General features: G+C 38.2%; 1 protein-coding gene across 4 annotated transcripts in view; it reads left to right on the plus strand.

Annotated features, from left to right (window-relative positions):
- FCHO2 (FCH and mu domain containing endocytic adaptor 2) overlaps window positions 1–22,836 on the plus strand; it is a 97,564-nt gene extending 74,728 nt beyond the window's left edge. For 3 of the 4 annotated variants that reach the window (XM_065655682.1, XM_065655683.1, XM_065655684.1), the window contains 8 exons: window positions 1,416–1,545; window positions 6,599–6,710; window positions 7,274–7,429; window positions 9,271–9,403; window positions 13,351–13,550; window positions 16,306–16,370; window positions 18,855–19,019; window positions 19,251–22,836. In XM_065655682.1, the coding sequence (XP_065511754.1) occupies window positions 1,416–1,545; window positions 6,599–6,710; window positions 7,274–7,429; window positions 9,271–9,403; window positions 13,351–13,550; window positions 16,306–16,370; window positions 18,855–19,019; window positions 19,251–19,273 (984 nt within the window). In that variant the 3' untranslated portion in view covers window positions 19,274–22,836. Of the gene's footprint in view, window positions 1–1,415; window positions 1,546–6,598; window positions 6,711–7,273; window positions 7,430–9,270; window positions 9,404–13,350; window positions 13,551–16,305; window positions 16,371–18,854; window positions 19,020–19,250 lie in introns of those variants that run through there. The other variant, XM_065655686.1, reaches the window with a different exon arrangement.
- The last annotated feature ends 1,096 nt before the right edge of the window (window positions 22,837–23,932 follow it).

The following is a 23,932-nucleotide window of genomic DNA, read 5'->3' on the forward strand; positions in this document are numbered from 1 at the left end:
CGGAAAAATGTTATTGTGGTAAGATCCTCTTCAAAGTAGCAAGATTTTTCCACCATATTGTTGTTATGGACAGAATTCTGGTCCTATGCTTTGACAAATCTGGAACATTTTTAAACTGTACTGCATTTCTGTAAGGTCAGAAAGGGGTTCCTTTTGAGATTCTTTTCTCATTCAAATATAAACTTGTAGTAATTGCTCTTAGACCAGGGAATCCATCCTTCATGTTATTGTACTTAAAGAGAGAATTTAGCTGGTACTGTTCTGCTATGAGTTATGATTCTGCACAAAGCTACATTCATTTTAAACTGTTGTTTTAGAAATTGGCTATTATCTGGATACAAGTGGAAGATTGCCAGTTGGCTTTGTTACATATCAACTACTTTTACAGTTCCCATAGTCTGTCTTTTGACACCGTATCCCACAGCATTCTCCTGGAGAAGCTGGCAGCCTGGATGGGTGTACTACTATTTTCTAGATAAAGAACTGGCTGGTTGGCTAGGCCCAAAAAGTTGCAGTGAAGGAAGCCAAATCCAGTTGGCAACTGATCGTGAGTGTTGTTCCCCAGCGATCCGTCTCAGGGCCAGTTCTGTTTAATCTCTTTATCAATGATCTGGACGAGAGGATTAAGTGCACCCTTAGTAAGTTCACATCTGCTGGAAGGTAGGAAGGCCATACAGAGGGATCTGGACCAGATGGATTTTTGGGCTGAGGCCAGTTGTATGAGGTTCAGTAAGGCCAAGTGCCAGATCCTGCACTTGGGTCACAACAACCCCAGGCAGCGCTACGGGCTTGAGGAAGAGTGGCTGGAAAGCTGCCTGGCAGAAAGGGATCTGACATCTCTGAGAAAAGCCTGACTCTGCCTTCTTTGTACCTCCTTTTAGCTAGTGAAAGACTGCTAGTTGATCCCTCCTTTGGCTTCTGTCCTTCAGGCTGAACAGACCCAAGACGCAGGTTCTTCAGCCGGTCTCTCTCTCTCTCTCTCACTCTCTCTCTCTCATGCTCCTGTGCCAACTGTTTTAGTTGCACTCTGCTGGACTCCACTTCCAGTTTCTTAGTAACCCTGCTTTGGTTTTGTAATCCGCATTTGCTGCACACATACACAAGGCTGTAGACTTAGGTTCCGCTACTGTGTTATAGCACAATTATTGACAGGCTGCCACATAACCAAACATATTAGACTTAACTACCCAGGCAAAAAAATTAATAATGATAACACTATGAAATAGTGTGATTGATTCCAATGGGAAATCTGGATTCTGTGTTTTACACTAAAAGTAGGGTAGTATTAAAGGAATTATGTTGAGAAACACTATGAAATTGATTTGGGCATGAAATTAAGAACTATTCTATTTGCAGTCCTTTTTCATCTTCTTAAAACCACTTTGTGTAATGCTCTTGTAATCTCTTTTGTTCAGCCTAGGCCATTTAGCCCTCCATTGACCTCTAACTCGAGTCCACCACCTGCAGCTCCCTTGGCACGTGCAGAGAGTATTTCCTCAATATCTTCTTCTGCTTCCCTCAGTGCAGCAAACACACCTACAGTTGGTAAGTTAAATTAACTATTTTAACATATTTTAGAAATAGCATAATTCTGCCACTAGGTTCCACCTGCTAGGAAAATCATTCATCAGAGTTAGTTGTTCCATAGTGAGTCTAGTCTAGGTACTTCAAGCGTCCTTTGCAATACCTGCTTCTAAATGACACTGAGAGACAGGACAGTGGATTTAATTAGATTAGACCATAGATCAAATTGCGGCATGGTCTTTAGGGAAATATTTTTAAAAATTATTATTCCATGAATTCATATTTGATTTGCTTGTATATACATTCATCAAGCACAATGAGTTATCATGTTTTTGTTCAGAAGATGTTATTGTATATGTGCAGAAATATTTTTGGATACTGATAAATTTGAATGAATATAAATGTTCACAAAATTGAGTTCTTTTATGTTCTCTTTATTTTGTTTGTTATCCTATAATTGCAGTTTCCAAAAAAAAAAAACCTAACGCATTTTTTTCAAGATAGTGAAGTATATAAGATAAACAGAGGTTTTTACTAAAAGCAAAATAAGCAAAGAAAGATGGAGATAAAAAGCAGTCTTGATGTGTTGCCACTATTTCAGGTCTTCTCATGCTTTTAAAGGAAAGTCCTTCAGTTTTGATATTCGATTATAACAAATTAAAAGGAGACTTATTTGGGGGTTTTTGTTGTTTGGTTTGGAGGTTTTTTTAAGACATTTTAACTTGTTTCTTTAGCCGAATTGAAGCATTTTATTCATGAACACTATTACCACTTTAGACCCAAGTTAAATCAGATTCTTGAGTTAACAGTCAGTTATCTGTGAATGTTACTGATGCCAAGGATTCCTCACCCAGGCTTAGCAACTTGGGGGAGCGTCTGCACAGTTTCCAGTGGGAGTTCTGCACTGGAAGCAGTGCAGCTGTTTTGTCCCTGTGCAGGACCAAAGCTGGTAAGGTCTGTCCAGCCTTAGCTGCTACAGTTCACTGTCCATCAGTTTCCCAAATACTGAGAAGCATCACAGAAAGATAACTGATATTTTGCTTGCCAAAGTCCATCCAGGCTCACTTCCTTGGGCCTCAGCACTGGTGCCAAAGTACCAAAAGTTGGTGGCAGCGGCATCAATACCGCCAGGTCTGAGTGTGTGTGTTGTTGGAGACAGCGACAGAGTGAAATTGTGAGGTGAGGGAGGAGGTAAGGAGGTGTGTGCTGACACAAGTTTGAGATGGTTATTAACCTAGCCTGCCAAAAATAAAGGAGGCCAGTTCCATCTGCACTGACTGTATGAATTAAATAGTCCTGAAGTGCTGGGAAGGACAGTGCAGACAGCTGAATGACTTCGGGGCATGAGGATATACTTTGCACTACTGCCCGTATTCTTTTGACTTTTGCACAATCCAGTGTTTCCCTTATCCCATTTGGATAGTTGACTCTATCTTCTTCCAAGTGAACTTTATGGTATGCATAATTGAAAGTTTCTTTTACACTTTAGACTTGTTTTAATTTGCAAAGTATTTTTATAGATATATATTTTTAACATCTATTTTTGCTTGAAATATTTTGTTTTCTTGCGATGTTTTGTTTCATTTAAATGTAATAGAGGATGATCTTTTGATTGGAAATCTTCCTACAATTGAAAAGCTTTGTGAGACACCACCAGGTATTGTATTCAAAGCAGATTTACATGTTAACTAATCATCCTAATACACTACACATAATAAAATTTAATTTCTTTTGAAACAAGATTCTCCAGCTATTTCTAGTATCTGGCAGGTACAAGAGGCTTGAAAGCTCAACTACTTAACAAGTTATATGTTGCTGAAGTCACCAACACTTGATGTAGCTACTTTTATATAACGTAATCTTCTGTCTATCCCTCCTGCCCTCAAACAAGCTGAAACTTGGTCTTGCTTCTTTGGTTTGTCATTACTACTTTCTTTCAAGTGAAATGACTGTATTTTTACTTTGACAATCCTTATGCTTATAAGACAAGTAGGTAAAAATCTTCTATATTTACATACAATACTGATATTTGAAGATACACATAATAAAAGTAATCTTTTTAAAAAATAAATTTTATTTTCATGACAGTCTTTTAGCAAATATTAAAATTGTCTGAATCTTTGTTCCTAAACTGAACTAATAAAACCATTTGATCAGGTTTATTTGTTTGCCCTTGTTATGACCAGTGATGCAGTATTTTATTCTGCAGCCTGGCAAACCACCTTGAGTGTGTCAGTGCAACTGTTGGCACAGTTGTGTCACTAGCTTTTGTGTCAGCACACCTCAGGGGCTGTTAGTGGTGGTCATGCTGAGGCAGGTGCCAGGGCATCAAAGGCAGCTTTGCTGAGGCTGCTGCCAAAGGTGCTGGAACTGGACCCTTGACCTGCGCTGCAGCCTCAGCACAGGTCTGTGACACCCCATCCCTCTGAGAGCTTGCAGCAGGCATCAAGGGCTCTGAAGCTGGATGTCGCTGCATCGCTTTGTATTTTCAGCAGCCAGGCAACAAAACAGTGACTTCTGGAGTTAGGTTAAGCAGTTATGTTTGTTTCAATTTCCTTTTTTTTAAGAGAACGCATAGTTTTTTGTGAATCAAAGGGCGATGAACGGTGGAGGCAGAGCAAATAAGACACAAGCTATCTCATTTGTAGTCTCTCAAATACATCTCAGAGGAATGTATATACATCAATATATTTGCTTTGGTGTTCCCCCCAAAAAGTAAACATAATGTTATTATTCTGATTAATTTCACCCTTTAGTCAAGAAATCAGTGTTTTTCTTTTACCAATAGGACTATCATTTATGTACTTGCTTTACTCTGCATGATTTGAAGTATCAGCATAAAAATATATATGAGGCCATTATAAGTAAAAGATTTTAAAATACTTTATGCATCTGTAAACAACTTGCCATAATTAATACAGGGGAATTGCCTTCCCTCTGCTCTGCAGTTGTTCGTTATTCCTTAGTAAATTGAGGAATAAGAAAACACACCAGCAACTGTAGTGCCACATCCATTCATAGAACCATTGAATGGTTTGGGTTGGAAGGGACCTTCAAAGGTCATCTAGTCCAACCCCCCTGCAATGAGCAGGGACATCTTCAACTAGATCAGGTTGCTCAGAGCCCCGTCCAGCCTGGCCTGGGATGTTTCCAGGGATGGGGCATTTACAACCTCTCTGGGAAACTTGTTCCAGCGTTTCGCCATCCTCTCATTGTAAAAATTTTCTTCCTCATGTCTAGTCTGACTCTCCCCTCTTCTAGTTCAAAATCATGACCCCTTGCTTTATTGCAACAGGCCTTGCTAAAAAGTCTGTTCCCATCTTTCCTATAAGCCCCATTTAAGTACTGAAAGGCTACAACAAGGTCTCCCCAGAGCCTTCTCTTCTCCAGGCTGAACAAGCCCAAGTCTCTCAGCCTGTCCTCACAGCAGAGCTGTTAGAGCCCTCTGATCATTTTTGGGGCCTCCTCTGGACCCTCTCCAACAGGTCCGTGTCTTGTGCTGAGGACCATACTCCAGGGAGGGCCTCAACGAGTGGAGTAGTGCATATTTTGCTCTGGTGGAGAATACTTCTGGAGTGCAGTATTTCAGCAAACAGAATTTCTTGTTGTTCACTCTTTATTGCACATTTGTTTCTTGAAATAATGATTTCTCAGTTCCTGAGAGTATTGAGAATCACAGCTTTTATCGGTACTTTTCAGGGTGAAAAAGAAAACTTTGGAAACATGACCCATGTATTGTCTGAAATAATTAAAAACAAACAAAACAACAAAAACCAAAATGAAACAAACCATCACAAACTACTGTTCATAATGAATAATTAGATTAATCGGTGTTTTGTAACCAGCATAATAGTATTTTGTTCATCTAAGAATTTTTTGGGTTTGAACACTTGTGACTGGAGTATCACTTCTGATCTAAAGAGGCCTAAATGTTGCCCTAAGATTTTTTTCATGGTGCTGAGAAATATTCTGTACATTTTACCACCTTAGGCAAGAAATCATGATGCAGAGTGAGGCATAAGGTAGAATAATTAGACCAACTCCTGTCTTTTACTCTCTCGTTGTTACTACTTCTTTCACTTATCTCTGAAGTTAAGGTCTAATATCTCATATTAGATCTGTGTAGAGCTGGTCCCAACTATCTTTTTGTTTCTGAAAAAGCTCAGAAGGCACAGCCACTGTTCTAGAGTAAACAGGTTTAGTTTTCCATGAGCAATATTACAGGGAAGCATTTTGCTTCTGCTTTATGGTGTGAAAGAAAAATTGTTGATGAAAGAAGAAAGATTGTGCTGTGATACAGGCCATTTCATCAGTGGTACAAAAACTTAGTAAGATGCTCTCCACTCTGCTGCTGCACTAATAAAAGGGCGGAACTTCCACTATTGGCTTTTATATTCAGCACACGTATAGAAAATTGGTGAAAAGTAAAATCCCATGACAATTGGTTTTGTCAGCTGTACACACACATTTCAAAAGCTGTGGCATAACGTCTGATTTGATTTTTATAGTTATACATTGGAAGTGTGTTGTGTTGGAACAGGCATCTATGAAGGCATCTACAACCGCTTCTGCTTGGGGATTGTGATCTTTGTTGGCTGAAATAACTAAAAGAATGTTCAGCAGTTCATTTATGTGGGGCAATATTAATATATTTGCATTTAAGTTCATGCATACTGTAAGTGAATTCTTTGCATTTCTGTGACCATTTTATCATACATATTTCCATATAATAAGCATACAGTAGGGGTTTTTTCCTAAGTATTCCAGTCAATGTCTAATTTCCTTTGGATCTGTTGACTTCACTTTCATCTGTAGCCATTTTAATGCAGTGTTCCTCTCTCACATGTATTTCCTTGTGTCTGTCCATTTACACAATGTCATACTGATAGTCCTGTTTTCTTAGGCTGCTAAGCAGTGTTTTGATGGTCCGATTGTACTGTACTATGTTCATATTTTTCTACACACTTTTCAAGTAATGTTTCAGGCACTACTGTGAACTTGATGGTGGTAACCTCTTCTGAAATCTGTTGCTAAGCTTTTTGAAAATTAAACCTATACACTGTATGTATTCTAGGTGTTTCACGTGGCCCCAGCCCTGTCAGCCTTGGAAACCAGGACACCTTGCCTGTTGCAGTAGCCCTTACTGAATCCGTTAACGCCTACTTTAAAGGAGCAGATCCCACAAAGTTAGTTAAATAGTGAATTGTTTTGGATGTAATAAGTTACAGTAAGAAAACACACTGGTTTTACTTTTAATATTTGGGGGGAAAATATGGATGCATTATAAGGGGGATTCAAAGGGGTTTTTTTCCCCGGTCTCAGTAGCAACAGTGGCTTATTGCTCTATATTGGCTTGCATCCTGCTGAGAATTCCTATATTCCTGCTTTACAAAAATGCCTTCAGTGAGAACACTTAAGAAGGATTTTTGTCAGTCAGGTAGGTGCTACATGTAAATTTGGGCAGCTAAAGCACCTCATTTCCTTTGTCACATCCCTTGCTATGCTACTTAGGCCTTGCCTAAGCACAGCTGTGTCATCTTTTCAAAGTCTGAAAATTATCCACCAAGACTACTGTATGCTTAATCAGCTAAACCTTTTTCTTTACTTATTTCATCTGACTTCTGAGTTGAAAGTGGTAGTACATTGTCACAGTACCCTCATTTGAAATTGATTTTCTGTCTTTAGTTTTAGTATTAAAACTAGGCAGTGAATGAGTTGCAATTAAACAGATGTTTTCATTCTCTTCTAGATGTATTGTGAAGATTACTGGTGATATGACAGTATCATTCCCCAGTGGGATTATTAAAGTCTTCACCAGCAACCCATCTCCAGCTGTCCTCTGCTTCAGGGTAAAAAACACAAGCAAACTAGAGCAGATTCTTCCAAATGCACAACTTGTATACAGGTTTTGTATTTTTTTTTTAAATATAATAGTAAACTACATGATTTGTAAAATATGAATTGTGTATGTAAATCAGAATTCTCTACAGTCTTGTTGATTTGCTTATAGATAACTTAATTTCCTGAATTAATCTTGTTCAGCTCAGATCTCTCTGCTGTCACCATTAAAAATGTCAGTAACTCCTAGGCTTGAAACTTGTGCTGAATATAACAGGAGCCATAAAAAATAGTTTGTAAATGTAGCTGTGTTTTTACAGGCATTTGATAAAAGATTTCTTTATACAGTAGTAACAATGGTAAGATTACATGATGAGAGAGTAGCCTTAAATGGAAAACAAGTAGTAGGAGCTGCATCCAATCTCATTTGTCACTCAGTAATGTGTTTTTAAGCTGTATCATTTTCTGCAGTAGATGAGATCTGCTATATAACTGTATCTCTCAGATGTATTGCAGCATTCTTGGGATAATTCTTGAGAAACAAAGGCTGCCGGTTGAGTAGGATAATTGTTGAAATCACAGCATTTGGAGATCTTAGATAAAAGCATAATTATTTAGCAGAGGTCTGTTTCAACTGAGCGGTTTCTACTTCATTTATTGGAGAAAATATCTGAAAACTAGTTAATGCTTTTAGATTCTACATTTTTTCGGTTACTGAAATAAAGAATCAAACTACATGCATCCATTCTTTTGTATTTAATTTCATTTTAATCATTCATACTTAATGAATGATTAATACAAAATTAAATTTAATCACTTTTTGAAACGACAGTTTATAACTGAAATGTTAGCAAGGCTGTATCTGACAGAGTGAATTATACTGAAAAAGTGTATTTTGCAAAAAAGTGAAAATGTCAAGTATTCTTGTCTGAGCACTGTGACACTTCACTTTTAATTAGAAAGGATGCGTGCAATAGATATTTACGAAGTTAAACTCGTATGTTAATAATTTGACTTTTTATCATATACTGTGAAGGTATAATTTGCTTGGTATTTATAGAGATTAAAGTTTTTAATGAGAGTGATATTTGTGGTGGCATCTGAATTTCCTCACTGTATCCACAGACATTCAGAGGAGGTACTTGATTCTTAAGTAATTTGAATTTCACTTTTGAATCAGAATTCTTCTTCAGCTTTATTCAAAGTAAACCTGATGCAAACAAAGCTGAAATATTCTTGATCTTCAGAGCACCATGCTCCAGTAGCTCACAAACAGGATTTTGGTTCAGCAGTCTTGTGCGCTCTTACCTACATATAGAAGTGATATAATAAATTGTTACTAAGACTGAATGCAACCATATGTATCTGAGAAACAATTCTTTGAAATAATTTGAAAATCACTTTTAATTGACAAAATTTTGAAAGTTCACAAATATATGAAAGTATAGTGACACATATAGCCAAAACCTTAATTCAGTGCATTAGTGAAGCTATGTCATAACCAAAGCTAATTGTGATTTTAGGATTTATTCCAAACTGGATAACATTTCTTCTCAAATACCACTTTCATCCCCACCTTCCATACATTGTCACAGCACTTAATCGTATTAAAATTGTGTTTTATTGAATGTAAAATGTAAAATTCAGCATTAACTCAATCTTGTGATTTAAATCATCAGTGGAGGAAACTCACTGCTCCACAAAATGGAAGGAGAATTTTTACCAGATACAACAAGCAGTTAATTTGTCTTAATATTTGAGAAGGTACAGTCATGTCTTACAAAGCATTAGAACAAATTCTTTCTTGAAGCAGTGAAGAAGGGCAAAGGTCAAATTGTAATTTTTAGACTTCCGAAATAATAAAACTCAGTATTGCCTTCTGACTAGTACCTTGCTTTTTCTTTGTAGTGATCAGTCACAAAGCGATTCCAGTACTAGGGATTTTTGGATGAACATGCAAGCTATAACTGTCTACCTCAAGAAATTATCAGAGCAGAATCCATCTGCATCCTATTACAACGTGGATGTTTTAAAGTATCAGGTAAACACTTCTTTCCCTTTGGAATTTGTTAAGGAAGTCGGCAGATTTGCCATCTACACAGAAATTAAAAATAGTTGTTCTTTGGCTGCTAGCGTGCAAATGAACTGTCATCCCTCATCTAGATGAATTCTGGGTGTGTCAGTGTTTACAACACATAGGTTCTGCCCAGGCTTGGTACATTCCTGCTGTGCTTCATGTCATTTCCTTGGATTCATGACCTGTTTCAGCTTATTCACACTTCAATTCATGTGTGCAAGCTTCAAACACTGCTTCTTTAGGTATTTGCTAGCAAAACCAAATTTTCCTTGAATTTAGAGGGTTTTTTGAGTTCATAGTTGTACTGTCTTTGATTTTGTAATTGCATAAGTTTTGCATGCTGTAGCTGATGAATTGCAATATGTGAGAATCTATGATGTTCTCGCATCTCGCAATATAATGGAACATGTCATCCTGGAAACCATGTACAGGTACACAAAGGACAAGAAGGTCATCAGGAGTAGTGAGCATGGATTTACCAAGGGAAAGTCATGTTTGACCAACTTGATAAACTTCTGTGATGAAATGACTGCCCTAGTGGATAAGGAAGGAGCAGTGGTTATTGTCTACTTAGACTTCAGGAAGGCTTTTGACACTCTCCTCCATAGCATCTTCATAGAAAAGCTGGTGAAGTACAGGCTGGATGAGCAGGCACTGAGGTGGATTGAAAACTGGCTGAAGGGCCAGGCCCAGAGGCTGGTGATCAGTGGCATGAAGTCTAGTTGGAGGCCAGTAACTAGCAGTATTCCCCAGGTGTCAATACTGAGTTTACAGTCCTGTTTAATATCTTCATTAATGATCTGGATGGTGGAGCAGAATGTACCCTCAGCAAGTTTGCTGATGACACCAAACTGGGAGGACTCTGTGGATACACCAGAGGGTCATTCTGATATTTGCTGGGGGCCACCCAGCTGGAAATCAGCTTGGCAGAAAAGGGTGTGGGTGTCCTGGGGGACACCGATTTTGAACACGAGCCAACAAGGTGCCCTTGCTGCAAAGGCAGCAAGTGATATCCGGGACTGCATTAGACCAAATATTGCTAGTAGGTAAATGGAGGTGACCTTCCTCTCTACTCAGCACTGGTGAAGCCACGCCTGGAGTACTGGGTCCAGTTCTGGATGGCCCATTGTAAGAGAGACATGGACAATGCTCCAGAGAGTCCAGTAAAAGGCCACAAAGATGCTGAAGCAACTGGAGCGTTTCTCCCATGAGGAAAGGCTGAGAGAGCTGGGACAGTTCAGCCGGGAGAAGGGAAGGCTTAGGGAGGATCTTATTGAAAGATACAAATACTTGAAGGGAGGGTACGTAGCCAGGCTCTTTCCAGTGGTACCCAGTATCAGGACCAGAGGCAGTTGGCACAAACTAAAATACAGAAGGTTCCCTCTGAACATGAGGAAACACTTTTTTCCTGCAAGGGTGACTGAGCAGTGGAACAGGCTGCCCAGAGAGGTTGTGGAGTCTCTATCCTTGGAGATATTCAAAAGCCATCTGGACATGGTCCTGGGCAGCTGACTCAAAGTGGCCCCAGGGGACTTGGAACAGATGACCTCCAGAGCTCCCTTCCTGCTGCAACTATTGTGTGAATGTATGAGAAGATATTCTGGCTGTCAATAAAAACTCTTTATGAAAATTCAAGACAGACTCACCTCAAAGGGAGAACAGGGATTTGCTAGCCCTGCATTGAGATGGTTTAACATCTGAGACAACAGTGTACATCAAAAAATAACAGAACCTGTCAGTCCAGCTATTAATATCATTGTAGTTTCCACGTCCTCCCAATATAGTTTAAAATCTTGGCATACTGAATCTATAAAAACCATGTTATGTGCACAGAGTTCCTGAGAAAGATGGAAGGAAAAACACATTTATTTGGATTGCAAAAATGAGTACTGTGGAAGAATGATATCTATTTAAGATCTTTACTGCCAGGGAAAAATGAGGCATTGGCATGCAGAAACCCTGTCAGATGGAAAGGGTTCTTGGCTACCAAGGAAAGGTGAGAGGGGGCACAAGGATGTAGAAGGTTCCTCAAGTAGGCTAGGAAGGTGATAGTGATGCAGCAAGATAGTAGCACAAGCTCCACTACAGAAGCAGGAGCATCCAGCCCTCCCACAGCAGGAAAATAATGCTTTGAAAACGTAAGAACTGTGTTGCTGCCTGCATGTCCCACAATGACAGGTATTGCCCTCTGCTGCTGGCTGCTTGGGCAACTGAATTGGTATGGCACACAACTACTAAGGATGAAGTCATTTTGCCACAAGCACGTTTCTTGTGCGATGCAGAAATCAAGACTAAAACAAAACAATTTTGACTCTCCAGCTTTCTTGTAGGTCCCCTTTAGGTACTGAAAGGCTGCTATAAGGTGTCCCTGGAGCCTTCTCCAGGCTGAACAACCCCAACTCTCTCAGCCCGTCCTCACAAGAAAGGTGTTTCCAGCCCACTGATCATTTTTGTGGCCTCCTCTAGCCTCTCTCCAACTTTCTTGTCTTTCCTGAGGACTCCAGAGCTGGATGCAGGACTCCAGGTAGGGTCTCACCAGAGCAGAGCAGAGGGGCAGAATCACCTCCCTTGACCTGCAGGACATGCTGCTTTTGATGCAGGCCAGGATACAATTGGCTTTCTGGGCCATGAGCACACATTGCTGGCTCACGTTAAGCTTCTCATCAACCAGCACTCCGAAGTCTTTCTCCTCAGGGCTGTTATCAATACATTCTCTATCCAGCCTGTATTTGTGCTTAGAATTGCCCTGACCCACAAGCAGGACCTTGCACTTGGCCTTGTTGAACTTCAGGAAGTTTGCAGGGACCCACCTCTCCAGCCTGTAAAGGTCTTTCTAGATGGCATCCCTTCCCTCCAGCGTGTTGATGTGAGCACACAGCTTGGTGTCATCGACAGACTTGCTGAGGTGCACTTGATTCCACTGTCCATATCACTAACAAAGACATTAAATAATACTGGTCCCAATACCAACCCCTGCAGAATGGCACCCGTCACTGGTCTCCACTTAGAAATTGAGCTGTTAACCACAACTCTTTGCATGCGACCATACAGCCAATTCCTTATCCACCAAGTGGTCCATCATTCAAATGCATGTCTCTCCAATTTAGAGACAAGGATGTCATGCAGGACAATGTCAAATGCTTTGCATAATTCCAGGTAGATGACTTCAATTGCTATTCCCTTATCCATGAAGGTTGTAGTGCTGTCATAGAAGGCCACCAAATTTGTTAGGCACGATTTGCCTTTAGCAAAGCCATAGTAGCTGTCACCATTCACCTCCTTATTTTCCATGTGCCTTAGCGTAGTTTTCAGGAGGATCTGCTCCATGATCTTGCCAGGCACAGATGTGAGACTGACTGGCCTGTAGTTTCCTGGATCTTTCTTTTTCTGCTTTTTAAAAACAAGGGTGATGCTTTCCATTTTCCAGTCAGTGGGAACTTGACCAGACTGCCATGACTTCTTAAATATGATGGGTGGTTGCTTAGCAACTCATCTGCCATCACCCTTAAGACTCAGAGATGCATCTCATCAGGTCCCATGGACTTGTGCACCCTCAGGTTCCTTACATGGTCTCAAACCTGATCTCCTATAGTCGGTGGTCCTTCATTCTCCCAGTCCCTGCCTTTGACTTCTGCAACTTGGATGGTGTGTCCAGAGCACTTGCTGGTGAAAACTGAGGCAAAGAAGTTGTTGTGTACCTCAGTCTTCTCCATATCTCGGGTAACCAGGTCTCCTGTTTCCTTCTGGAGAAGGCCCACATTTTCCCTAGTTTCCCTTTTATCACTGACATACCTATAGAAGCTTTTCTTGTTGTCCTTGACATCCCTGGCCAGACTTAATTCTATCAGGGCTTTAGCTTTCCTAACCTGACATTTTAGTTAAGCTGCTTTCAATGGTTTATTCTTTTACAGGTATCTTCAAATGGCATCCAGTCCACTCCCTTGAATCTTGCAACTTACTGGAAATGTAATGCTAGCACTACTGATGTGAGAGTGGATTATAAGTACAACCCAGAGTCTATGAATGTGCCTAGTACACTGTCTAATGTCCAGGTTGTGGTACCAGTAGATGGAGGAGTAACAAACATGCAATCACTTCCGCCTGCAAAATGGTAATATTAATAGTTTTCGTTTTATTATTTCAGTGTATTCATTGGTGTCATAAGACAGTCTGAAAAATTTCACTGGAAGAAACAGTTAATTTTTTTGTCTTGATAAAATGCATATGTCGTGGTTAAACCCAAGCTAGCAATACAACCGCGATTAGCCGCTCACTCACCCCCTCCCCCACCACCGTCCCAACAGGGGAGAGAATCAAAAGGGAAGGGAGAAACTTGGATTGAGATAAACACGGTTTAATAAAATATCAAAATACGAATATACTACTAGTAAATTTATATAAGATAGAAATAAAAGATACTCAAGGCAATTCCTCCTGAGCAACCAGTCCTAGGAAACAGCCCAGTCCCAGCAGCTGATCCCAAAGTGAGAAAAGAGAAGAAAAAGGCAGAAAAGCCCAGAGACCTCTGCAAAATGGCAAAAGGCTGGACTAAACGTCCTGACCAAATTTCCCGGCTAGCCCCAGAGAGAGAGAAAAACCAGAGAGATCGGAAGAAGCAGCAAAAAAAGGAGGGCTACCTGGAAAAGCAACTCTCCTTAAATAATTAGCATGATGCTAATGGGATGGAATACTCTCATTGATTAATCTGGATGTCAATCAAGCTCTGCCCCATCTCTGCCTCGCTGTCTCACACCTGTAAGCAAGGCGCTTAGAATGTCCTTGGCTCTCAGACCAGAGCGATTAAAAACATTAACTCTGTGCTGGGGTGTTATCTCTTGTTCTCAAACTAAGTCCAAAAAATGAGCATGCTAGCTATGAAAAAGAAAGGTTTCTAATTGCATGAAGAAAATTAACCTATTTTCAGTCAAACCAGCACAGCATAGTATCAGATGTTTAGGATGTTTTATGGTCCAAAACAGATCATGTGCAGCCAATTCACATAAATTACAATGAGACAATATGCACCCATTCCAACTCTGTAATCATACAAGCCTTTATGAAATTTTCAAGTTTCCTTTCTTTTGGTCAATAGACAGGATAGACATTTTTAATACAGTAATTTGAAACCAAAATCTCTTAATGGTTAGAAAACATTTTGTATGTGTGTGTGTATAAATATATGCATATATACAGAATATATAGAGTAGAAGAAATGCAGTTCTTAAAAAGATTTCTTGATTGTTCAAGCTTAAATATTAGCTTCTAATTGAAATGGTTTTAAAACAAACCTTAGTAAATGAGGAGCTCTTCATAAGCCAGGTAGCACTGTCTCTCACTCAAGCATCATGCAGATTATTATCGGACTAGCAGCTACCTGCCACCTCCTTCTAAGCCTGCGTTTACAGTAGCACTTGAAAGTGAGACACAGATCTCACGTAATTATGTTTCTACAAGTTTGTGAAAACAAGCAGAAGGTAGTGGGACTGGGCAGAACAGCATGTCCCTGGAGCAAAAGGTGAGCAGAATTCAACCACAGCACCCATGGCTTGGCAGCCCGTCGGTACTTGCCCAGCTGTAACATAATTCCTGGACTGCGTATTTCCAAGAGGGTCTTTTTAATGCAAATAGAGCGAATAATACCAGGTTGAAGGAAGTCAGGCTTTGTTAACGTTGTTACTCTTAGATCAGTTTACCTTATAAAGCAAAGTTCAGAACATAAATAAACCTGATGCATTTGTCAGATAGATTCTGATGTCTCTGGAGGCAATACATTTAAATGCATTAATTGGACAAAGTAGAAATACGGTATAATTTTAAGTGGAAAAAATTCTGGCAAGACTGAATATTTCTTGACTTGATATATCAAGGGAGCAATACTTTTAATGAAATCACCTTCAGCTTATTCTCAGCAAGGGCAGGTTCAGTATCCTGCCTGCACAAGAGGACTAGAACATCTGGTGAAGCTGGACTCCTTGCCCAGGCTTCTTCCACAAACCCCTCTGTAAGGAAACCGCAGTGAGAGCAGGAACGCCCACCCAGAACACTTAGTGTTAGCTTGGAAGAGTCAAATCTTAGTGACAGTTTCCTTACAGATTCATCAGATTAAGGAACTTGAGCCCACATCCTCTCTTTCATTCAGGCAACTACTGGAGGCCAGAAGTTTGAGTCTGGAAAGCTGACAGGGGAGACTCGCATCCCAGAGGGCTCTAGTATTTGTGTTGTGCTAACTGTTTGGTCTACTGCATTGTGTGGTGGGGTTTTGCGTTTGGTTTGGTTTGGTTTTTTAAAATATATGTTTTATAACTTGACCCTCCTGCAAGCAACCGCTACCACCTGTGCTACTTGTGTGAGCATTTTACTCCTGCAACAGCTCACAGCTTTATGTTGTTGACTTTCTTTCGATAGAACTGCTGCAAAGTGCTCCAGGAGTTAAAATGCCCTGTCAGCTTAGAGCCTCTGGTGCTTGTTGCCCTTTTCTGCCTCTTTAGAGCATCAGAAGTTAGCTTAAACCCTGTGTCGCTTAAACCAAATAGATTTACTAGAATGGAAATGGAATAAAATTTATGCTGTCGGGAGTCTCACATAGGAGAGAGCAATCCCCCCTCATACCATCATCGTGAAGCATAAAGACAGAGCATTCAAACTCCTTCCAGAGTGTTTGGGCTGTCATTGCCCTTTCAGACTAGAGGGGTTTCTCTCTCTTCTCTTTTCCTGTTTGCTTTGGATAGTTTTCCACAAACTTACCCTAGAATGATCAAGTATTTTTATAAACCTCTGTTTAGAGGTATCTGTCCATACTGCCATAAATCTAGGGAAATAATATTCTAAAAATTGGTGCTTGTAATTAACCTGCTCCTCTCTTACAGGAATGCAGACCAGATGAAAGCATATTGGAAAATATCTAGCATTTCGGAAAAGTCTGAAAATGGAGGCAAGTTGAACTCTCTTCTTTCTTTTTTTTTCTTGTTTTCTTGCACAGAAAAATTGTAATAGTAAAAAGGTAATCATTTTAGCCTTTATGACCTCGTGACTGTTTACACATCTTCTCATACTGTATCCTGTTTACTAGTTCACCACCTTCTCAGTGGATTTCCTCTTAGAAATTCCATTAGCAGTGCAATGTCAAAATATTGTTATTGATTAACTATAAAAGTAAAAATAGTGAAGCCCCTGAAATCAGTTGGTAACTCTAAAATAAAGTTTAGGCTAGTTAAGAAATTATTACATTAATACTATTTGGAAATGAGCAGTTATTCAAAGGAAAATATGTCTAATATCTGTGTATTTCCACACTGACAATTGACATAAAGTAGAAAGAGGCAAGTAAAAGAACTGTGTGGAAGAAAAGAAAAAAAAAAAAAAAGTCCTGTGCTGAGGTAGGCTCAACAATAGATAATTCTAGACCAACATTCCAAGGGTCTTTGTTTTGACCATGCGCAACTCCAGGAAAAAAAATGAATCTATGTACATCCTCTCAGAGTAGTAATTTATACAGCATTTTGTAAGGTACCAATAGCTGTCCTCTGCCCAGCTGCCTTTTCCTGAGGCCCAGATGATACCACAGCTCTTGCAGCCTCTGCAGGGGCAATGTTCTTCCGAAGCAGAAAAACAAGGGCCAAAGGGAGTCATTTATCTCGTCCTTAAAGCCTCTGTGGAGAAAAGAACTCATGGTGTAAGGGAAAGGTCTTTAGCCCTGATAGGAATTCAGTGAAGGGCATTATGAAAGCGTAGATTTGCTTTTAAGAATGACTGGTTTCACATAGAAACCACAAGCCTGGAAAGGGAAGACTTCTTTTCCTGCAAAGGCTGCAAAGTTGTGGTCATCATTCAAACAAAATCAGAGGAAATTTTATCTGACAGAGGTTATTGCTGTAGTCTGGTGTACTTTGTCATTCACTGACCTCACAGGTCTTTGCCATCTGTCTTCCATTATGATTACATAGGGATATCCCTTTTTTTTTTTTTCCCAAACTGTGGAGCTTCTTTTAAAAGAAGAAATAATACTAAACCACAAATGCAGCCACATGAAGAGCTACCATACACCTGCAGTGCAGCAAAAAATGGGCTGCCAGTGATACAGATTGCATTTTGTGTGTGTTCAGAAGACTTGCATATATGCCACTGCTTCTCCTGTATATCCATCTCTTATCACCATCTTTATTCCCCTTTTCTTTGAGTATAAACACATAGTACTCACAATTTGGTGTTTAGGGGGAAGTAATACTATGCTGGTCTCACAGAAAGAAAGGGAGAAAGAAGTTGCATAAACACTGTTGATATTAGGACAAATGACTTGAAGTCTTCTTTATTCTGGTGTACAGGGTGGTAACATGTTTTGAGGGTTTTTTATGGTCCAATACATTATGTAAGCTGTCAATTGCACACAGAGATAAAACACAGAACAAACTTTCAAAGCACTTGAATATACAAGTTTCCATACTTACAGTGGAAGACAGACCTACTGAAGAAATAAAAAGCATCTTAAGCCAAATTTATCAAGAACAAGCCATTGCATAGAACAATTTCATCCATTAATTCCCATTTTTATCCCAGTAACATTTTGGTTACTAACTTCTGTCATTTAGCAGTTCCTATTGACTAGCAAGAGTAAGTTGTTTTAAAGAAGTAAAAATAATAGACTTTCATTATTCCATTATTAATTACTTAAATCTCATTTTCCACAGCATATTTTGCAAGAATTGGAAAAAGACTTGCTTCAGTACTAGAAAAATATACTAGTAATAATGTTGTGGGGTTTTTTTAAGTGCCTTGCTGTGACTACAGAAAGGTACTTGAAGTAATTTTGAGCTGTTATTACTTTATAATATCATTGAACGGATGACACTTCACCACTATCTTTGAAAAAAGCAATTGAAATTTGTGGGGAAAAGTATTTCATTAGACCTTGTCTTTATTAGAAAAATAAGAATGTCTTTCCTCTAGGTACATTACTGTATAGCTGCGTTTCTTCCAATGGTTTTGTTTGTGTACATTCATCCAGACAGATCACAACGTCTAAATATTCTGATGTAGTTTCAAATTTGCTAATGAAAAGTACCACATACAAGACAGGTGATATTAAGTACTTACAAACCAGTAAGCATAAATGATGATTGTAGGAACTAATCAGATATTTCAAGAATAAGAGATTACCAGGCTGTCTGATACACACATTCTGTATAATCTTGCAGAAATATGTAGCCTTCTTCTTTAATCATTCACTACTCATTGTCTCAAACAGAGTATTGGAAAAAACAGACTTGGACTCTCACGTCTTCTGAAAATTTATGTAGGACTGCTGCTAGGGATAGATCCAAAAGCTCACCATGTTGGTTCGCTTCTTACTGCTAAAAATTTTGGGAGATTGTCTCGTTCTTGCAAAACAACCAGCTTTTCAGTTTTCTTATTTTTGTAGGTTCTGGATCCCTCAGGGCAAAATTCGAACTTTCAGAAGGACCCAGTAAACCAGCAACACTTGCAGTGCAGTTCATTAGTGAAGGAAGCACTCTTTCAGGAGCAGATGTAGAGCTTGTAGGCACTGGCTATCGGCTTTCCCTCCTTAAGAAGAGATTTGCCACCGGTAAGACACTGACATGCTTATACATTCAGTTAATATTATGTAGTCTATAGTGTTAAATTATAAAATATGAAACGTAAGTGATGCATAAGTAACTACTTTTCATCAAAACATGGCTGAAAAACTGTTTCACAGGTTATTTGGTTTTCCATGGTTACTCAAACTGCTTCCAGGAAAATACTGACAAAATCTATTTTATCTACTGACTGCAAAAAACCTACCTTTGTTTTTCAGGACGATATATGGCAGACTGCTGATATACACATGAAAGTCATTGGATCAAAGGAGTGCAAGAAGCTGATTCTGCCCTCTCTACTTTTCAAACACTATTTTAACATGCATTAATTTTTTCAAAATGTTGACCTACTTTGAGGCTGAACTACAGAGCATAAAATGCACTTTTAAATGTCATTTTGCAAACTTTTTATTACTTTATAATAGCACTGAAGTTAACTTCAACACTGTAAATTATCAACTGCAATATTTGGGAAAATTTGTTGAAATTTTAGTAAATTTATGTAGATGAATTCAAAGTAGTAATCCACAGTTGTAATGAAAGTATGAAATTATATGTTATACTGTAAACATTAAACCTAAAAATGTAGGAGAGCAAGTAAGACATATTCGAGCTTTCCATAAGTAATATTCATTTTCAGATTCTTTAATTGCCAGTTTTTAAAGAAAACAGAGGCAAAGTCTCATGTAGTTCTCCGATCCACTCACACCACAAAACCAGCTGAGTTAGGGATGCATAAAAGAAATGTGACTTGATGCCCGTGTATCATATATTATTAACATGTAACTTGTTTTACATAGGAGTTTTTTCCTAAGTGCAATGTGTTACAAAATTGCAAAAGACAGCAGAGATCTATTTCTGCATTTAGTAAATTTTATGGGCGTTGTGATTATTTGAATTAATGCTGTAGATTTAATTTATTTTTATATGAATTGCATAACATTTGTGCCTTTAAAAAAAGCCTGTGCCTATCCAATTTGTTATTCACATGCCTCACTTCCTTTTTCAAAGTTTGGCTCTTCATCAAGAAAGCGTGGTGTTTGTATAATACACATAACTTTATAAAAATTCCTTTGACTGGGATTTATTTAGAAGGCAGATTTGCAAAAACTGGGGATTGTTTTAAAAGAGGTTTTAAATACTGGATTACTTCCTCATGGGGTAATTGCAATAAATGTGGTCGTAGTAAAGAGAGGTGCGTCACACAGGACTTTGGAACTTTGAGATAGTAACTTTAATGTCACCAAAGATGAGAATCCTGAAAAATCACTTAGGATGGTAAAAGCAAACTTTTAAAAGCAAAGAGCATTTCCCTTCACTTTGACTGCAATTCTTTGGACTTTGAGTACTGTTGGGGTTGCGTGATGTGAATGTAAATGCAGTACTTTGAGAGGAATAGCATTTTAGAAGGGTATTTTATGGCAGCAGGATGACAAGTACTGCCATTTCTATTAGTCTAGATTTTTTCTGTCATCGGCAATTTTAATATTTTATTGTCATCTAATCTGCTTGCCACAGCCTAAGCACAGGGACGTGACACATTAGTAACATTTTTTAAAGCAAGTCACAGATTTAGAAAATCTTGTATGTATTTATATTAGCAAGTCTTTTTTTAGTGCTGAAATCAAAAGCATTGGAGCAAAATAATTCAATAACCTGCATGTGAAAATTTTTACATGACCATTTTGAATACCGGTATCTATTTCAAATTCTCTATTAAAACAATAAACTTACTTCAACTAATTCATGCAAAACCAGTAATGAATTGGACTGCTGAAGCTTTAAAAAAATTGAGCTTTGTAGTGGCTACATAAATTCTAATATATACTACACACTTTTGCAGATGACAGTTCCATTATTAGCACTAAACACATACTGTACTGTAGATTTGATGGGAAGAGTATATTTGGATCTTAATTTGCTAGTCTTAGTAAATGGTAAATTTCTAACTCATAAATGGTACAGTCTTTTTACTGGAATCTTAATTGTAACCTGTTTTGCAATCAAACTGTGTTTAACATGACAATATTTTGTTAATGAAAACCCAAAACTGTATTGCTGTTTTTAATCAAGTATTACTTTCATTTATGAGTTAAATGAAGTAGTTATGTTTCAGGACTTTTTAACTAGCCTTCATTCAGGTGATTATACATACATTTACATTGGGTGCAGGTTACAATTTTGACGCCATACAAGTTTATAGAGATTTTTTGTAAAGAAATTCAAAAACAATGTATGTAGCTATCTGGTAAAAAAAAACATCTAGCAAGCTGGTTCTTGCTTATATACACAGCAATATCTCTTGTAGTTGCCTCCTAAGAAAATTAATTTGTAAACACAACTCTAAAGAATCTGAATTTTTATTAATTGTTACTACGTCAGACTGTAAATTAGAGCATACAAGTTTATCTTACAAAAATTGTAAATATTTCTGACTTTTCATAAAATGTAATTTTTTTAAAAAATTGCACCCATAATAAACATGTAATATATAATTTAAATACTGATTTATATTGCCTATACTTTTGCAGTTAGTCTCACAGATCTTATAAGTAGTAAGATGATAGAACAAAACTATGCCTGTATTGAACATTTTTAAAGTTTTAATTGATTTTTAAGTGATAAGGGGAAGTGATAATATACAAACTCTTTTATATATTTAAAAAATGCCACAGAGAAGTTGGGTGGCAAGATGACTTCTGCAAAGAGTTGCTTCTTTACTAAACTGGAATGTCTGAGATGTCTACAATGGCTTATGCCTTTACTAAATTGATATGCTTAACTAATAACTTAGATTAAGCAAAACTGGGGATATGTTTGTCAGAAAAATCTTGACTTTGTAGACATGAGCTGCTCTCTGTAAATAGTGCTATGAAATGTTGTACATTCCCTAACTTCCTTAATAAAGCTATGTTTTGTTGAATGCACAGAAAAAAAATCAGTGGCTGAATTAAAGTAATTCTTTCTGATTTCTTATGTTGCACCAGTCCAAAAAAGTAGATGATTTAAGTACTACTTCAGCAGTCTGAGAATAGTCCTAAGCTGTGAGCACACGATCAGAAGTTGAAACTGAGCAAGTGCTTTTGAATGTTTCTTTCCTACTAGTCCCACAGCCTGTTTGTGTTTAGTAAGTAATGGCTTATTAAATTGACTTTCTCAGCTGGCTGGATATCACTGCAATAAGTACCATTCTTGTCATGCCGGAAAGGAATTGTCCAAGGGCTTGATTCTTATCTTCTGCTGGAAGGCAGGAGCAAAGAACAGAAATGGTCGGTGGTCAAACAGTAGTCTGTCTTCAACCAAAGAACAGACTACAGCATGGAGAGCTCACAAGCCATTTCCTTTCTACTCCCCATCATCCTCAGTTATTGGTTAGGGATGTAAAAGGGTACAAGGCTGCTCAGTTCTTATATTATTCATTGACATTAAAGTGTCAGAGATCACTGCTCTGGCACTTCGTTAACATTTGACTTCTGTTTTTGTAAGGTAGTGCCAAGGTACTACTCACAACTACTATAAACTGGATTTATACTGCTCAAGCAGGTTTGTGATTATCTAAGTACATGATCAGGTTGTTTTTCAGGGATAACTGACTCCCTTTACCACTGCCAAATAATATTTATGTAGGGTATTTGAAGGAGCTGAAATATTTGATTATCAACTGGAACAGCGTGGGAGTTTGTGTGGTGGGGTTTGCTATCTAACTAGAAAGGAAGGTCTTGCATAATTTCAAGTTTTGTGTGTTTTAGAAGCTTAAGATAGGCATCTTAATATCTGTCTACCTTTTGTTTCCTTGGAATTGCTAGATAATTAGTTTCCTTTTCAGTTGTCATGAAAGGGCAATTTTACTTTAGAGCATACAAGAAAAAAAATCAGGAATTCCTTCGAGGATAGGGTAAGCTAAAAACAGTTCAAGGTAGTAATGCAGCAGATAACATATTTACTGTGTGGTGCCCTTGATTGGGCTGATTACCAGGCCTCTTAATTGAAAACTTGATGTTTATCTTCAACTCTGCATGTTATTATGCTACTGAGTATTCCTTCTCAACTCAGTTTAACCTCCATGTTTACTGTCATGTTGATTTTTAAGTTCTCCCTTAGTTCATTCAATAATGGATAGAAAGCATACAGTCTTTAAAGAATAAAATAATCTTAAAAACACAGGAGGCCTTTCTGGATTACTTATTGAACATTTAATACTCAAATTCTGCACTTTCTGTAGCTGCTTTCACTTCCTTTGGCATCCATTCTTTCTGGTTTTAAATCTGGGGTGGCTGTTTTCTTTATATAAAAAGCTTTGTTCTGTAACTTAGCTTTTTTTTCATTATTAAAACTCAGCTGTTCATTTTTTAAAACATAGGTTAATAATTACAAGCCATAAATCATGCCAACTTTACCATTCTGATTATGATTCAATTTTTCCTCTTAGCATCACCCAATCTGCCTTCTTGAAGTTCTCATTTCCTAAGTCGTGTTTTCTTCTCCAGAAAGTTAGCAGTGGTAGTGTGTTCAGCAATGACTCAATTCCTTCTTCATCGTGGTTAAATGAAGCAGTCCATTTTTATCACAATTGCTGATTCTCCCGTCCAGATGCCTCCTACTTCTTTGTAATTAGATAAACTCCTTGTATAATAGCCACAGCCTTTCCTTCCACTTCCCACTACTGTCACTGGTAGGTTTTATCAATAGTCATCACTAACACAGAAATATTAAAGCTGCCCCAGTGTTAGTACTGATAAGATACTGCATGCAAGCACAATGCACCAATACAATCTGGGAATGAAAAAAAAAAAAAAAGGCAAACCCAAGCTCCAAAACTGTTATTTACCTTCCACTTTTATTATGCTCTGTTTCGCTGGAGCCTTACAGGACTGTGGATTTAACAGAGAACCAGAATCCA

Source organism: Caloenas nicobarica, chromosome Z (assembly GCF_036013445.1).
Source record: "Caloenas nicobarica isolate bCalNic1 chromosome Z, bCalNic1.hap1, whole genome shotgun sequence".
Taxonomy (NCBI): domain Eukaryota; kingdom Metazoa; phylum Chordata; class Aves; order Columbiformes; family Columbidae; genus Caloenas; species Caloenas nicobarica.